Source organism: Taudactylus pleione, unplaced genomic scaffold (genome assembly GCF_031769625.1).
Source record: "Taudactylus pleione unplaced genomic scaffold, aTauple2 ptg000694l, whole genome shotgun sequence".
Taxonomy (NCBI): Eukaryota; Metazoa; Chordata; class Amphibia; order Anura; family Myobatrachidae; genus Taudactylus; species Taudactylus pleione.
The window spans coordinates 365732-381743 of record NW_028285096.1 but is presented as its reverse complement, the minus strand read 5'-3'; the positions used below and the strand labels follow the sequence as shown (position 1 = coordinate 381743).

General features: G+C 38.6%; 1 protein-coding gene across 1 annotated transcript in view; it reads left to right on the top strand.

Annotated features, from left to right (window-relative positions):
• The window catches only part of PMPCA (peptidase, mitochondrial processing subunit alpha), a gene marked incomplete at its 5' end in the record, with an annotated part of 86768 nt that overhangs the window by 51854 nt on the left and 18902 nt on the right, over nucleotides 1-16012 (top strand). The window contains one exon of the mRNA XM_088456261.1: nucleotides 11674-11764. Within this exon, the coding sequence (XP_088312387.1) occupies nucleotides 11674-11764 (91 nt within the window). The remainder of the gene's footprint in view (nucleotides 1-11673; nucleotides 11765-16012) is intronic.

The window sequence follows — 16012 nt, the reverse complement described above, 5'->3', positions numbered from 1 at the left end:
GTACTGTGCAGTTATATAAGATACTGAGAACTATAGCGTGTAGAGAAGCAGTACTGTGCCGTTATATAAGATACTGAGAACTATATCTAGCGTGCAGAGAAGCTGTACTGTGCTGTTATATAAGATACTGAGAACTATATCTAGTGTGCAGAGAAGCAGTACTGTGCTGTTATATAAGATACTGAGAACTATATCTAGCGTGCAGAGAAGCTGTACTGTGCTGTTATATAAGATACTGAGAACTATATCTAGCGTGCAGAGAAGCAGTACTGTGCAGTTATATAAGATACTGAGAACTATATCTAGCGTGCAGAGAAGCTGTACTGTGCCGTTATATAAGATACTGAGAACTATATCTAGTGTGCAGAGAAGCTGTACTGTGCCGTTATATAAGATACTGAGAACTATATCTAGCGTGCAGAGAAGCTGTACTGTGCAGTTATATAAGATACTGAGAACTATAGCGTGCAGAGAAGCAGTACTGTGCCGTTATATAAGATACTGAGAACTATATCTAGTGTGCAGAGAAGCAGTACTGTACAGTTATATAAGATACTGAGAACTATATCTAGCGTGCAGAGAAGCTGTACTGTGCCGTTATATAAGATACTGAGAACTATATCTAGTGTGCAGAGAAGCAGTACTGTGCCGTTATATAAGATACTGAGAACTATATCTAGTGTGCAGAGAAGCAGTACTGTGCCGTTATATAAGATACTGAGAACTATATCTAGTGTGCAGAGAAGCAGTACTGTGCCGTTATATAAGATACTGAGAACTATATCTAGCGTGCAGAGAAGCTGTACTGTGCAGTTATATAAGATACTGAGAACTATAGCGTGCAGAGAAGCAGTACTGTGCCGTTATATAAGATACTGAGAACTATATCTAGTGTGCAGAGAAGCAGTACTGTACAGTTATATAAGATACTGAGAACTATATCTAGCGTGCAGAGAAGCTGTACTGTGCCGTTATATAAGATACTGAGAACTATATCTAGCGTGCAGAGAAGCTGTACTGTGCCGTTATATAAGATACTGAGAACTATAGCGTGCAGAGAAGCAGTACTGTGCCGTTATATAAGATACTGAGAACTATATCTAGCGTGCAGAGAAGCAGTACTGTGCCGTTATATAAGATACTGAGAACTATAGCGTGCAGAGAAGCAGTACTGTGCAGTTATATAAGATACTGAGAACTATAGCGTGCAGAGAAGCAGTACTGTGCCGTTATATAAGATACTGAGAACTATATCTAGCGTGCAGAGAAGCTGTACTGTGCTGTTATATAAGATACTGAGAACTATATCTAGTGTGCAGAGAAGCAGTACTGTGCTGTTATATAAGATACTGAGAACTATATCTAGCGTGCAGAGAAGCTGTACTGTGCTGTTATATAAGATACTGAGAACTATATCTAGCGTGCAGAGAAGCAGTACTGTGCAGTTATATAAGATACTGAGAACTATATCTAGCGTGCAGAGAAGCTGTACTGTGCCGTTATATAAGATACTGAGAACTATATCTAGCGTGCAGAGAAGCTGTACTGTCCTGTTATATAAGATACTGAGAACTATATCTAGCGTGCAGAGAAGCTGTACTGTCCTGTTATATAAGATACTGAGAACTATATCTAGCGTGCAGAGAAGCTGTACTGTGCCGTTATATAAGATACTGAGAACTATATCTAGCGTGCAGAGAAGCTGTACTGTGCAGTTATATAAGATACTTAGAACTATATCTAGCGTGCAGAGAAGCTGTACTGTGCCGTTATATAAGATACTGAGAACTATATCTAGCGTGCAGAGAAGCAGTACTGTGCCGTTATATAAGATACTGAGAACTATAGCGTGCAGAGAAGCAGTACTGTGCCGTTATATAAGATACTGAGAACTATATCTAGCGTGCAGAGAAGCTGTACTGTCCTGTTATATAAGATACTGAGAACTATATCTAGCGTGCAGAGAAGCAGTACTGTACAGTTATATAAGATACTGAGAACTATATCTAGCGTGTAGAGAAGCAGTACTGTGCCGTTATATAAGATACTGAGAACTATATCTAGCGTGCGGAGAAGCAGTACTGTGCAGTTATATAAGATACTGAGAACTATATCTAGCGTGCAGAGAAGCTGTACTGTGCAGTTATATAAGATACTTAGAACTATATCTAGCGTGCAGAGAAGCTGTACTGTGCCGTTATATAAGATACTGAGAACTATATCTAGCGTGCAGAGAAGCAGTACTGTGCTGTTATATAAGATACTGAGAACTATATCTAGCGTGCAGAGAAGCTGTACTGTGCAGTTATATAAGATACTGAGAACTATAGCGTGCAGAGAAGCTGTACTGTGCAGTTATATAAGATACTGAGAACTATAGTGTGCAGAGAAGCAGTACTGTGCCGTTATATAAGATACTGAGAACTATATCTAGTGTGCAGAGAAGCAGTACTGTGCAGTTATATAAGATACTGAGAACTATATCTAGCGTGCAGAGAAGCTGTACTGTGCCGTTATATAAGATACTGAGAACTATATCTAGCGTGCAGAGAAGCTGTACTGTGCAGTTATATAAGATACTGAGAACTATATCTAGCGTGCAGAGAAGCAGTACTGTGCTGTTATATAAGATACTTAGAACTATATCTAGCGTGCAGAGAAGCAGTACTGTGCAGTTATATAAGATACTTAGAACTATATCTAGCGTGCAGAGAAGCTGTACTGTGCTGTTATATAAGATACTGAGAACTATATCTAGCGTGCAGAGAAGCTGTACTGTGCTGTTATATAAGATACTGAGAACTATATCTAGCGTGCAGAGAAGCAGTACTGTGCAGTTATATAAGATACTGAGAACTATATCTAGCGTGCAGAGAAGCTGTACTGTGCTGTTATATAAGATACTGAGAACTATATCTAGCGTGCAGAGAAGCAGTACTGTGCCGTTATATAAGATACTGAGAACTATATCTAGCGTGCAGAGAAGCTGTACTGTGCTGTTATATAAGATACTGAGAACTATATCTAGCGTGCAGAGAAGCAGTACTGTACAGTTATATAAGATACTGAGAACTATATCTAGCGTGCAGAGAAGCTGTACTGTGCTGTTATATAAGATACTGAGAACTATATCTAGCGTGCAGAGAAGCTGTACTGTGCAGTTATATAAGATACTGAGAACTATATCTAGTGTGCAGAGAAGCAGTACTGTGCCGTTATATAAGATACTGAGAACTATATCTAGCGTGCAGAGAAGCTGTACTGTGCCGTTATATAAGATACTGAGAACTATATCTAGCGTGCAGAGAAGCAGTACTGTGCCGTTATATAAGATACTGAGAACTATAGCGTGCAGAGAAGCAGTACTGTGCCGTTATATAAGATACTGAGAACTATAGCGTGCAGAGAAGCAGTACTGTGCCGTTATATAAGATACTGAGAACTATAGCGTGCAGAGAAGCAGTACTGTGCAGTTATATAAGATACTGAGAACTATAGCGTGCAGAGAAGCAGTACTGTGCCGTTATATAAGATACTGAGAACTATATCTAGCGTGCAGAGAAGCTGTACTGTGCTGTTATATAAGATACTGAGAAATATATCTAGCGTGCAGAGAAGCTGTACTGTGCCGTTATATAAGATACTGAGAACTATATCTAGCGTGCAGAGAAGCTGTACTGTGCTGTTATATAAGATACTGAGAACTATAGCGTGCAGAGAAGCTGTACTGTGCCGTTATATAAGATACTGAGAACTATATCTAGCGTGCAGAGAAGCTGTACTGTGCAGTTATATAAGATACTGAGAACTATAGCGTGCAGAGAAGCAGTACTGTGCCGTTATATAAGATACTGAGAACTATATCTAGTGTGCAGAGAAGCAGTACTGTGCCGTTATATAAGATACTGAGAACTATAGCGTGCAGAGAAGCTGTACTGTGCAGTTATATAAGATACTGAGAACTATATCTAGTGTGCAGAGAAGCAGTACTGTGCCGTTATATAAGATACTGAGAACTATATCTAGCGTGCAGAGAAGCTGTACTGTGCAGTTATATAAGATACTGAGAACTATAGCGTGCAGAGAAGCAGTACTGTGCCGTTATATAAGATACTGAGAACTATATCTAGTGTGCAGAGAAGCAGTACTGTGCCGTTATATAAGATACTGAGAACTATATCTAGTGTGCAGAGAAGCAGTACTGTACAGTTATATAAGATACTGAGAACTATATCTAGCGTGCAGAGAAGCTGTACTGTGCCGTTATATAAGATACTGAGAACTATATCTAGTGTGCAGAGAAGCAGTACTGTGCCGTTATATAAGATACTGAGAACTATATCTAGTGTGCAGAGAAGCTGTACTGTGCCGTTATATAAGATACTGAGAACTATATCTAGTGTGCAGAGAAGCAGTACTGTGCCGTTATATAAGATACTGAGAACTATATCTAGTGTGCAGAGAAGCAGTACTGTGCCGTTATATAAGATACTGAGAACTATATCTAGTGTGCAGAGAAGCAGTACTGTGCCGTTATATAAGATACTGAGAACTATATCTAGCGTGCAGAGAAGCTGTACTGTGCAGTTATATAAGATACTGAGAACTATAGCGTGCAGAGAAGCAGTACTGTGCCGTTATATAAGATACTGAGAACTATATCTAGTGTGCAGAGAAGCAGTACTGTACAGTTATATAAGATACTGAGAACTATATCTAGCGTGCAGAGAAGCAGTACTGTGCTGTTATATAAGATACTGAGAACTATATCTAGCGTGCAGAGAAGCTGTACTCTGCCGTTATATAAGATACTGAGAACTATATCTAGCGTGCAGAGAAGCAGTACTGTACAGTTATATAAGATACTGAGAACTATATCTAGCGTGCAGAGAAGCAGTACTGTGCTGTTATATAAGATACTGAGAACTATATCTAGTGTGCAGAGAAGCTGTACTGTGCCGTTATATAAGATACTGAGAACTATATCTAGAGTGCAGAGAAGCAGTACTGTGCTGTTATATAAGATACTGAGAACTATATCTAGCGTGCAGAGAAGCTGTACTCTGCCGTTATATAAGATACTGAGAACTATATCTAGCGTGCAGAGAAGCAGTACTGTGCCGTTATATAAGATACTGAGAACTATAGCGTGCAGAGAAGCAGTACTGTGCCGTTATATAAGATACTGAGAACTATATCTAGCGTGCAGAGAAGCAGTACTGTGCCGTTATATAAGATACTGAGAACTATAGCGTGCAGAGAAGCAGTACTGTGCAGTTATATAAGATACTGAGAACTATAGCGTGCAGAGAAGCAGTACTGTGCAGTTATATAAGATACTGAGAACTATAGCGTGCAGAGAAGCAGTACTGTGCCGTTATATAAGATACTGAGAACTATATCTAGCGTGCAGAGAAGCTGTACTGTGCTGTTATATAAGATACTGAGAACTATATCTAGTGTGCAGAGAAGCAGTACTGTGCTGTTATATAAGATACTGAGAACTATATCTAGCGTGCAGAGAAGCTGTACTGTGCTGTTATATAAGATACTGAGAACTATATCTAGCGTGCAGAGAAGCAGTACTGTGCAGTTATATAAGATACTGAGAACTATATCTAGCGTGCAGAGAAGCTGTACTGTGCCGTTATATAAGATACTGAGAACTATATCTAGTGTGCAGAGAAGCTGTACTGTGCCGTTATATAAGATACTGAGAACTATATCTAGCGTGCAGAGAAGCTGTACTGTGCAGTTATATAAGATACTGAGAACTATAGCGTGCAGAGAAGCAGTACTGTGCCGTTATATAAGATACTGAGAACTATATCTAGTGTGCAGAGAAGCAGTACTGTACAGTTATATAAGATACTGAGAACTATATCTAGCGTGCAGAGAAGCTGTACTGTGCCGTTATATAAGATACTGAGAACTATATCTAGTGTGCAGAGAAGCAGTACTGTGCCGTTATATAAGATACTGAGAACTATATCTAGTGTGCAGAGAAGCAGTACTGTGCCGTTATATAAGATACTGAGAACTATATCTAGTGTGCAGAGAAGCAGTACTGTGCCGTTATATAAGATACTGAGAACTATATCTAGCGTGCAGAGAAGCTGTACTGTGCAGTTATATAAGATACTGAGAACTATAGCGTGCAGAGAAGCAGTACTGTGCCGTTATATAAGATACTGAGAACTATATCTAGTGTGCAGAGAAGCAGTACTGTACAGTTATATAAGATACTGAGAACTATATCTAGCGTGCAGAGAAGCTGTACTGTGCCGTTATATAAGATACTGAGAACTATATCTAGCGTGCAGAGAAGCTGTACTGTGCCGTTATATAAGATACTGAGAACTATAGCGTGCAGAGAAGCAGTACTGTGCCGTTATATAAGATACTGAGAACTATATCTAGCGTGCAGAGAAGCAGTACTGTGCCGTTATATAAGATACTGAGAACTATAGCGTGCAGAGAAGCAGTACTGTGCAGTTATATAAGATACTGAGAACTATAGCGTGCAGAGAAGCAGTACTGTGCCGTTATATAAGATACTGAGAACTATATCTAGCGTGCAGAGAAGCTGTACTGTGCTGTTATATAAGATACTGAGAACTATATCTAGTGTGCAGAGAAGCAGTACTGTGCTGTTATATAAGATACTGAGAACTATATCTAGCGTGCAGAGAAGCTGTACTGTGCTGTTATATAAGATACTGAGAACTATATCTAGCGTGCAGAGAAGCAGTACTGTGCAGTTATATAAGATACTGAGAACTATATCTAGCGTGCAGAGAAGCAGTACTGTGCCGTTATATAAGATACTGAGAACTATATCTAGCGTGCAGAGAAGCTGTACTGTGCAGTTATATAAGATACTTAGAACTATATCTAGCGTGCAGAGAAGCTGTACTGTGCTGTTATATAAGATACTGAGAACTATATCTAGCGTGCAGAGAAGCTGTACTGTCCTGTTATATAAGATACTGAGAACTATATCTAGCGTGCAGAGAAGCTGTACTGTCCTGTTATATAAGATACTGAGAACTATATCTAGCGTGCAGAGAAGCTGTACTGTGCCGTTATATAAGATACTGAGAACTATATCTAGCGTGCAGAGAAGCTGTACTGTGCAGTTATATAAGATACTTAGAACTATATCTAGCGTGCAGAGAAGCTGTACTGTGCCGTTATATAAGATACTGAGAACTATATCTAGCGTGCAGAGAAGCAGTACTGTGCCGTTATATAAGATACTGAGAACTATAGCGTGCAGAGAAGCAGTACTGTGCCGTTATATAAGATACTGAGAACTATATCTAGCGTGCAGAGAAGCTGTACTGTCCTGTTATATAAGATACTGAGAACTATATCTAGCGTGCAGAGAAGCAGTACTGTACAGTTATATAAGATACTGAGAACTATATCTAGCGTGTAGAGAAGCAGTACTGTGCCGTTATATAAGATACTGAGAACTATATCTAGCGTGCGGAGAAGCAGTACTGTGCAGTTATATAAGATACTGAGAACTATATCTAGCGTGCAGAGAAGCTGTACTGTGCAGTTATATAAGATACTTAGAACTATATCTAGCGTGCAGAGAAGCTGTACTGTGCCGTTATATAAGATACTGAGAACTATATCTAGCGTGCAGAGAAGCAGTACTGTGCTGTTATATAAGATACTGAGAACTATATCTAGTGTGCAGAGAAGCAGTACTGTGCCGTTATATAAGATACTGAGAACTATAGCGTGCAGAGAAGCTGTACTGTGCAGTTATATAAGATACTGAGAACTATAGTGTGCAGAGAAGCAGTACTGTGCCGTTATATAAGATACTGAGAACTATATCTAGTGTGCAGAGAAGCAGTACTGTGCAGTTATATAAGATACTGAGAACTATATCTAGCGTGCAGAGAAGCTGTACTGTGCCGTTATATAAGATACTGAGAACTATATCTAGCGTGCAGAGAAGCTGTACTGTGCAGTTATATAAGATACTGAGAACTATATCTAGCGTGCAGAGAAGCAGTACTGTGCTGTTATATAAGATACTTAGAACTATATCTAGCGTGCAGAGAAGCAGTACTGTGCAGTTATATAAGATACTTAGAACTATATCTAGCGTGCAGAGAAGCTGTACTGTGCTGTTATATAAGATACTGAGAACTATATCTAGCGTGCAGAGAAGCTGTACTGTGCTGTTATATAAGATACTGAGAACTATATCTAGCGTGCAGAGAAGCAGTACTGTGCAGTTATATAAGATACTGAGAACTATATCTAGCGTGCAGAGAAGCTGTACTGTGCTGTTATATAAGATACTGAGAACTATATCTAGCGTGCAGAGAAGCAGTACTGTGCCGTTATATAAGATACTGAGAACTATATCTAGCGTGCAGAGAAGCTGTACTGTGCTGTTATATAAGATACTGAGAACTATATCTAGCGTGCAGAGAAGCAGTACTGTACAGTTATATAAGATACTGAGAACTATATCTAGCGTGCAGAGAAGCAGTACTGTACAGTTATATAAGATACTGAGAACTATATCTAGCGTGCAGAGAAGCAGTACTGTACAGTTATATAAGATACTGAGAACTATATCTAGCGTGCAGAGAAGCTGTACTGTACAGTTATATAAGATACTGAGAACTATATCTAGTGTGCAGAGAAGCTGTACTGTGCAGTTATATAAGATACTGAGAACTATATCTAGCGTGCAGAGAAGCAGTACTGTGCTGTTATATAAGATACTGAGAACTATATCTAGCGTGCAGAGAAGCAGTACTGTACAGTTATATAAGATACTGAGAACTATATCTAGCGTGCAGAGAAGCTGTACTGTGCTGTTATATAAGATACTGAGAACTATATCTAGCGTGCAGAGAAGCAGTACTGTGCAGTTATATAAGATACTGAGAACTATATCTAGCGTGCAGAGAAGCAGTACTGTACAGTTATATAAGATACTGAGAACTATATCTAGTGTGCAGAGAAGCAGTACTGTGCCGTTATATAAGATACTGAGAACTATATCTAGTGTGCAGAGAAGCAGTACTGTGCAGTTATATAAGATACTGAGAACTATATCTAGCGTGCAGAGAAGCAGTACTGTGCCGTTATATAAGATACTGAGAACTATAGCGTGCAGAGAAGCAGTACTGTACAGTTATATAAGATACTGAGAACTATATCTAGTGTGCAGAGAAGCTGTACTGTGCAGTTATATAAGATACTGAGAACTATATCTAGCGTGCAGAGAAGCAGTACTGTGCCGTTATATAAGATACTGAGAACTATATCTAGTGTGCAGAGAAGCAGTACTGTGCCGTTATATAAGATACTGAGAACTATATCTAGTGTGCAGAGAAGCTGTACTGTGCTGTTATATAAGATACTGAGAACTATATCTAGTGTGCAGAGAAGCAGTACTGTGCTGTTATATAAGATACTGAGAACTATTGCGTGCAGAGAAGCAGTACTGTGCAGTTATATAAGATACTGAGAACTATAGCGTGCAGAGAAGCAGTACTGTGCAGTTATATAAGATACTGAGAACTATAGCGTGCAGAGAAGCAGTACTGTGCCGTTATATAAGATACTGAGAACTATATCTAGTGTGCAGAGAAGCAGTACTGTACAGTTATATAAGATACTGAGAACTATATCTAGTGTGCAGAGAAGCAGTACTGTGCAGTTATATAAGATACTGAGAACTATATCTAGTGTGCAGAGAAGCAGTACTGTGCTGTTATATAAGATACTGAGAACTATATCTAGCGTGCAGAGAAGCAGTACTGTGCTGTTATATAAGATACTGAGAACTATATCTAGCGTGCAGAGAAGCAGTACTGTGCAGTTATATAAGATACTGAGAACTATATCTAGTGTGCAGAGAAGCTGTACTGTGCTGTTATATAAGATACTGAGAACTATATCTAGTGTGCAGAGAAGCAGTACTGTGCTGTTATATAAGATACTGAGAACTATATCTAGTGTGCAGAGAAGCTGTACTGTGCTGTTATATAAGATACTGAGAACTATATCTAGCGTGCAGAGAAGCAGTACTGTACAGTTATATAAGATACTGAGAACTATATCTAGCGTGCAGAGAAGCAGTACTGTGCTGTTATATAAGATACTGAGAACTATATCTAGTGTGCAGAGAAGCAGTACTGTGCAGTTATATAAGATACTGAGAACTATATCTAGCGTGCAGAGAAGCAGTACTGTGCCGTTATATAAGATACTGAGAACTATATCTAGCGTGCAGAGAAGCAGTACTGTACAGTTATATAAGATACTGAGAACTATATCTAGCGTGCAGAGAAGCAGTACTGTACAGTTATATAAGATACTGAGAACTATATCTAGCGTGCAGAGAAGCAGTACTGTGCTGTTATATAAGATACTGAGAACTATATCTAGCGTGCAGAGAAGCAGTACTGTGCCGTTATATAAGATACTGAGAACTATATCTAGCGTGCAGAGAAGCTGTACTGTGCCGTTATATAAGATACTGAGAACTATATCTAGCGTGCAGAGAAGCAGTACTGTGCTGTTATATAAGATACTGAGAACTATATCTAGCGTGCAGAGAAGCAGTACTGTGCCGTTATATAAGATACTGAGAACTATATCTAGCGTGCAGAGAAGCAGTACTGTGCTGTTATATAAGATACTGAGAACTATATCTAGCGTGCAGAGAAGCAGTACTGTGCCGTTATATAAGATACTGAGAACTATATCTAGCGTGCAGAGAAGCTGTACTGTGCCGTTATATAAGATACTGAGAACTATATCTAGTGTGCAGAGAAGCTGTACTGTGCCGTTATATAAGATACTGAGAACTATATCTAGTGTGCAGAGAAGCAGTACTGTGCAGTTATATAAGATACTGAGAACTATATCTAGCGTGCAGAGAAGCAGTACTGTGCCGTTATATAAGATACTGAGAACTATATCTAGTGTGCAGAGAAGCAGTACTGTGCTGTTATATAAGATACTGAGAACTATATCTAGTGTGCAGAGAAGCTGTACTGTGCAGTTATATAAGATACTTAGAACTATATCTAGCGTGCAGAGAAGCTGTACTGTGCCGTTATATAAGATACTGAGAACTATATCTAGCGTGCAGAGAAGCTGTACTGTGCCGTTATATAAGATACTGAGAACTATATCTAGCGTGCAGAGAAGCTGTACTGTGCTGTTATATAAGATACTGAGAACTATATCTAGTGTGCAGAGAAGCAGTACTGTGCCGTTATATAAGATACTGAGAACTATATCTAGCGTGCAGAGAAGCTGTACTGTGCAGTTATATAAGATACTGAGAACTATATCTAGTGTGCAGAGAAGCTGTACTGTGCCGTTATATAAGATACTGAGAACTATATCTAGTGTGCAGAGAAGCAGTACTGTGCAGTTATATAAGATACTGAGAACTATATCTAGCGTGCAGAGAAGCAGTACTGTGCCGTTATATAAGATACTGAGAACTATATCTAGCGTGCAGAGAAGCTGTACTGTGCTGTTATATAAGATACTGAGAACTATATCTAGTGTGCAGAGAAGCAGTACTGTGCCGTTATATAAGATCCTGAGATTCAGACATGAAGCTGTGCTTCTTGCTGATGTGTGATAAATGGCTCATCTCTTCCTGCACAGGCATCACTGGATGTACAACGCCACCTCCTATCACCACAGCTATGAAGATACCGGACTCCTGTGCATTCACGCCAGTGCTGACCCCCGTCAGGTGGGTTCTTGTCAGAGACTTGTGTGTGGGGGAGAGGTGCTATGTCCTCAGCAGCTGTACAGCCGGCAGGGCTCTTATACTAACGCTGCAAATCGGCAGAGCCACAACCGGCGATCAGACACTGCAAGTTCTGTCATCCTACAGGGTTTGGTGACTGATATCCTCCAGGCAATACCTTTCCTAGATAGTCTTCAAGACAACCCTGGGTTAGTGACTAAGCCCAGTTAGGATTTGCTTAAGGGTCACTATTGGAACGTATCTAATACTTTTAAATAAAATATGTAACTACTACTATTGTCTACATGGGTACAAGTCATTAATATATCCTAATATACTAGTGATACATGGGAGCCGTGCTGCTAATAGCAAGTCATTATTATATCCTAATATACTAGTGATACATGGGAGCCGTGCTGCTAATAGCAAGTCATTATTATATCCTAATATACTAGTGATACATGGGAGCCGTGCTGCTAATAGCAAGTCATTATTATATCCTAATATACTAGTGATACATGGGAGCCGTGCTGCTAATAGCAAGTCATTATTATATCCTAATATACTAGTGATACATGGGAGCCATGCTGCTAATAGCTAACAGTCATTATTATATCCTAATATACTAGTGATACATGGGAGCTGTGCTGCTAATAGCAAGTCATTATTATATCCTAATATACTAGTGATACATGGGAGCCGTGCTGCTAATAGCAAGTCATTATTATATTCTAATATACTAGTGATACATGGGAGCCGTGCTGCTAATAGCAAGTCATTATTATATCCTAATATACTAGTGATACATGGGAGCCGTGCTGCTAATAGCAAGTCATTATTATATCCTAATATACTAGTGATACATGGGAGCTGTGCTGCTAATAGCAAGTCATTATTATATCCTAATATACTAGTGATACATGGGAGCTGTGCTGCTAATAGCAAGTCATTATTATATCCTAATATACTAGTGATACATGGGAGCTGTGCTGCTAATAGCAAGTCATTATTATATCCTAATATACTAGTGATACATGGGAGCTGTGCTGCTAATAGCTAACAGTCATTATTATATCCTAATATACTAGTGATACATGGGAGCCGTGCTGCTAATAGCATGTCATTATTATATCCTAATATACTAGTGATACATGGGAGCCGTGCTGCTAATAGCAAGTCATTATTATATCCTAATATACTAGTGATACATGGGAGCCGTGCTGCTAATAGCAAGTCATTATTATATCCTAATATACTAGTGATACATGGGAGCCGTGCTGCTAATATCAAACAGTCATTATTGTATCCTAATATACTAGTGATACATGGGAGCTGTGCTGCTAATAGCAAGTCATTATTATATCCTAATATACTAGAGATACATGGGAGCCGTGCTGCTAATATCAAACAGTCATTATTGTATCCTAATATACTAGTGATACATGGGAGCTGTGCTGCTAATAGCAAGTCATTATTATATCCTAATATACTAGTGATACATGGGAGCCGTGCTGCTAATAGCAAGTCATTATTATATCCTAATATACTAGTGATACATGGGAGCTGTGCTGCTAATAGCAAGTCATTATTATATCCTAATATACTAGTGATACATGGGAGCCGTGCTGCTAATAGCTAACAGTCATTATTATATCCTAATATACTAGTGATACATGAGAGCCGTGCTGCTAATAGCATGTCATTATTATATCCTAATATACTAGTGATACATGGGAGCTGTGCTGCTAATAGCTAACAGTCATTATTATATCCTAATATACTAGTGATGCATGGGAGCCGTGCTGCTAATAGCAAGTCATTATTATATCCTAATATACTAGTGATACATGGGAGCCGTGCTGCTAATAGCAAGTCATTAATATATCCTAATATACTAGTGATACATGGGAGCCGTGCTGCTAATAGCAAGTCATTATTATATCCTAATATACTAGTGATACATGGGAGCCGTGCTGCTAATAGCAAACAGTCATTATTATATCCTAATATACTAGTGATACATGGGAGCCATGCTGCTAATAGCAAGTCATTATTATATCCTAATATACTAGTGATACATGGGAGCCGTGCTGCTAATATCCAACAGTCATTATTTTATCCTAATATACTAGTGATACATGGGAGCCGTGCTGCTAATAGCAAACAGTCATTATTATATCCTAATATACTAGTGATACATGGGAGCCGTGCTGCTAATAGCAAGTCATTAATATATCCTAATATACTAGTGATACATGGGAGCCGTGCTGCTAATAGCAAGTCATTATTATATCCTAATATACTAGTGATACATGGGAGCCGTGCTGCTTATAGCAAGTCATTATTATATCCTAATATACTAGTGATACATGGGAGCCGTGCTGCTAATAGCATGTCATTATTATATCCTAATATACTAGTGATACATGGGAGCCGTGCTGCTAATAGCAAGTCATTATTATATCCTAATATACTAGTGATACATGGGAGCCGTGCTGCTAATAACAAGTCATTATTATACCCTAATATACTAGTGATACATGGGAGCCGTGCTGCTAATAGCAAGTCATTATTATATCCTAATATACTAGTGATACATGGGAGCCGTGCTGCTAATAGCAAACAGTCATTATTATATCCTAATATACTAGTGATACATGGGATCCGTGCTGCTAATAGCAAACAGTCATTATTATATCCTAATATACTAGTGATACATGGGAGCCGTGCTGCTAATAGCAATCAGTCATTATTATATCCTAATATACTTGTGATACATGGGAGCTGTGCTGCTAATAGCAAGTCATTATTATATCCTAATATACTAGTGATACATGGGAGCCGTGCTGCTAATAACAAGTCATTATTATATCCTAATATACTAGTGATACATGGGAGCTGTGCTGCTAATAGCAAGTCATTATTATATCCTAATATACTAGTGATACATGGGAGCTGTGCTGCTAATAGCAAGTCATTATTATATCCTAATATACTAGTGATACATGGGAGCCGTGCTGCTAATAACAAGTCATTATTATATCCTAATATACTAGTGATACATGGGAGCTGTGCTGCTAATAGCAAGTCATTATTATATCCTAATATACTAGTGATACATGGGAGCCGTGATGCTAATAGCAAGTCATTAGTATATCCTAATATACTAGTGATACATGGGAGCCGTGCTGCTAATAGCAAGTCATTATTATATCCTAATATACTAGTGATACATGGGAGCTGTGCTGCTAATTGCAAGTCATTATTATATCCTAATATACTAGTGATACATGGGAGCCGTGCTGCTAATAGCAAGTCATTAATTTATCCTAATATACTAGTGATACATGGAATCCATGCTGCTAATAGCAAGTCATTAATATATCCTAATATACTAGTGATACATGGGAGCTGTGCTGCTAATAGCAAGTCATTATTATATCCTAATATACTAGTGATACATGGGAGCTGTGCTGCTAATAGCAAGTCATTATTATATCCTAATATACTAGTGATACATGGGAGCCGTGCTGCTAATAGCAAGTCATTATTATATCCTAATATACTAGTGATACATGGGAGCCGTGCTGCTAATAGCTAAGAGTCATTATTATATCCTAATATACTAGTGATACATGGGAGCCGTGCTGCTAATAGCAAGTCATTATTATATCCTAATATACTTGTGATACATGGGAGCTGTGCTGCTAATAGCAAGTCATTATTATATCCTAATATACTAGTGATACATTGGAGCCGTGCTGCTAATAGCAAGTCATTATTATATGCTAATATACTAGTGATACATGGGAGCCGTGCTGCTAATAGCAAGTCATTATTATATCCTAATATACTAGTGATACATGGGAGCCGTGCTGCTAATAGCAAGTCATTAATATATCCTAATATACTAGTGATACATGGGAGCCGTGCTGCTAATAGCAAGTCATTATTATATCCTAATATACTAGTGATACATGGGAGCCGTGCTGCTAATAGCAAGTCATTATTATATCCTAATATACTAGTGATACATGGGAGCTGTGTTGCTATTAGCAAACAGTCATTATTATATCCTAATATATTAGTGATACATGGGAGCCATGCTGCTAATAGCTAACAGTCATTATTATATCCTAATATACTAGTGATACATGGGAGCCGTGCTGCTAATAGCAAGTCATTATTATATCCTAATATACTAGTGATACATGGGAGCCGTGCTGCTAATAGCAAACAGTCATTATTATA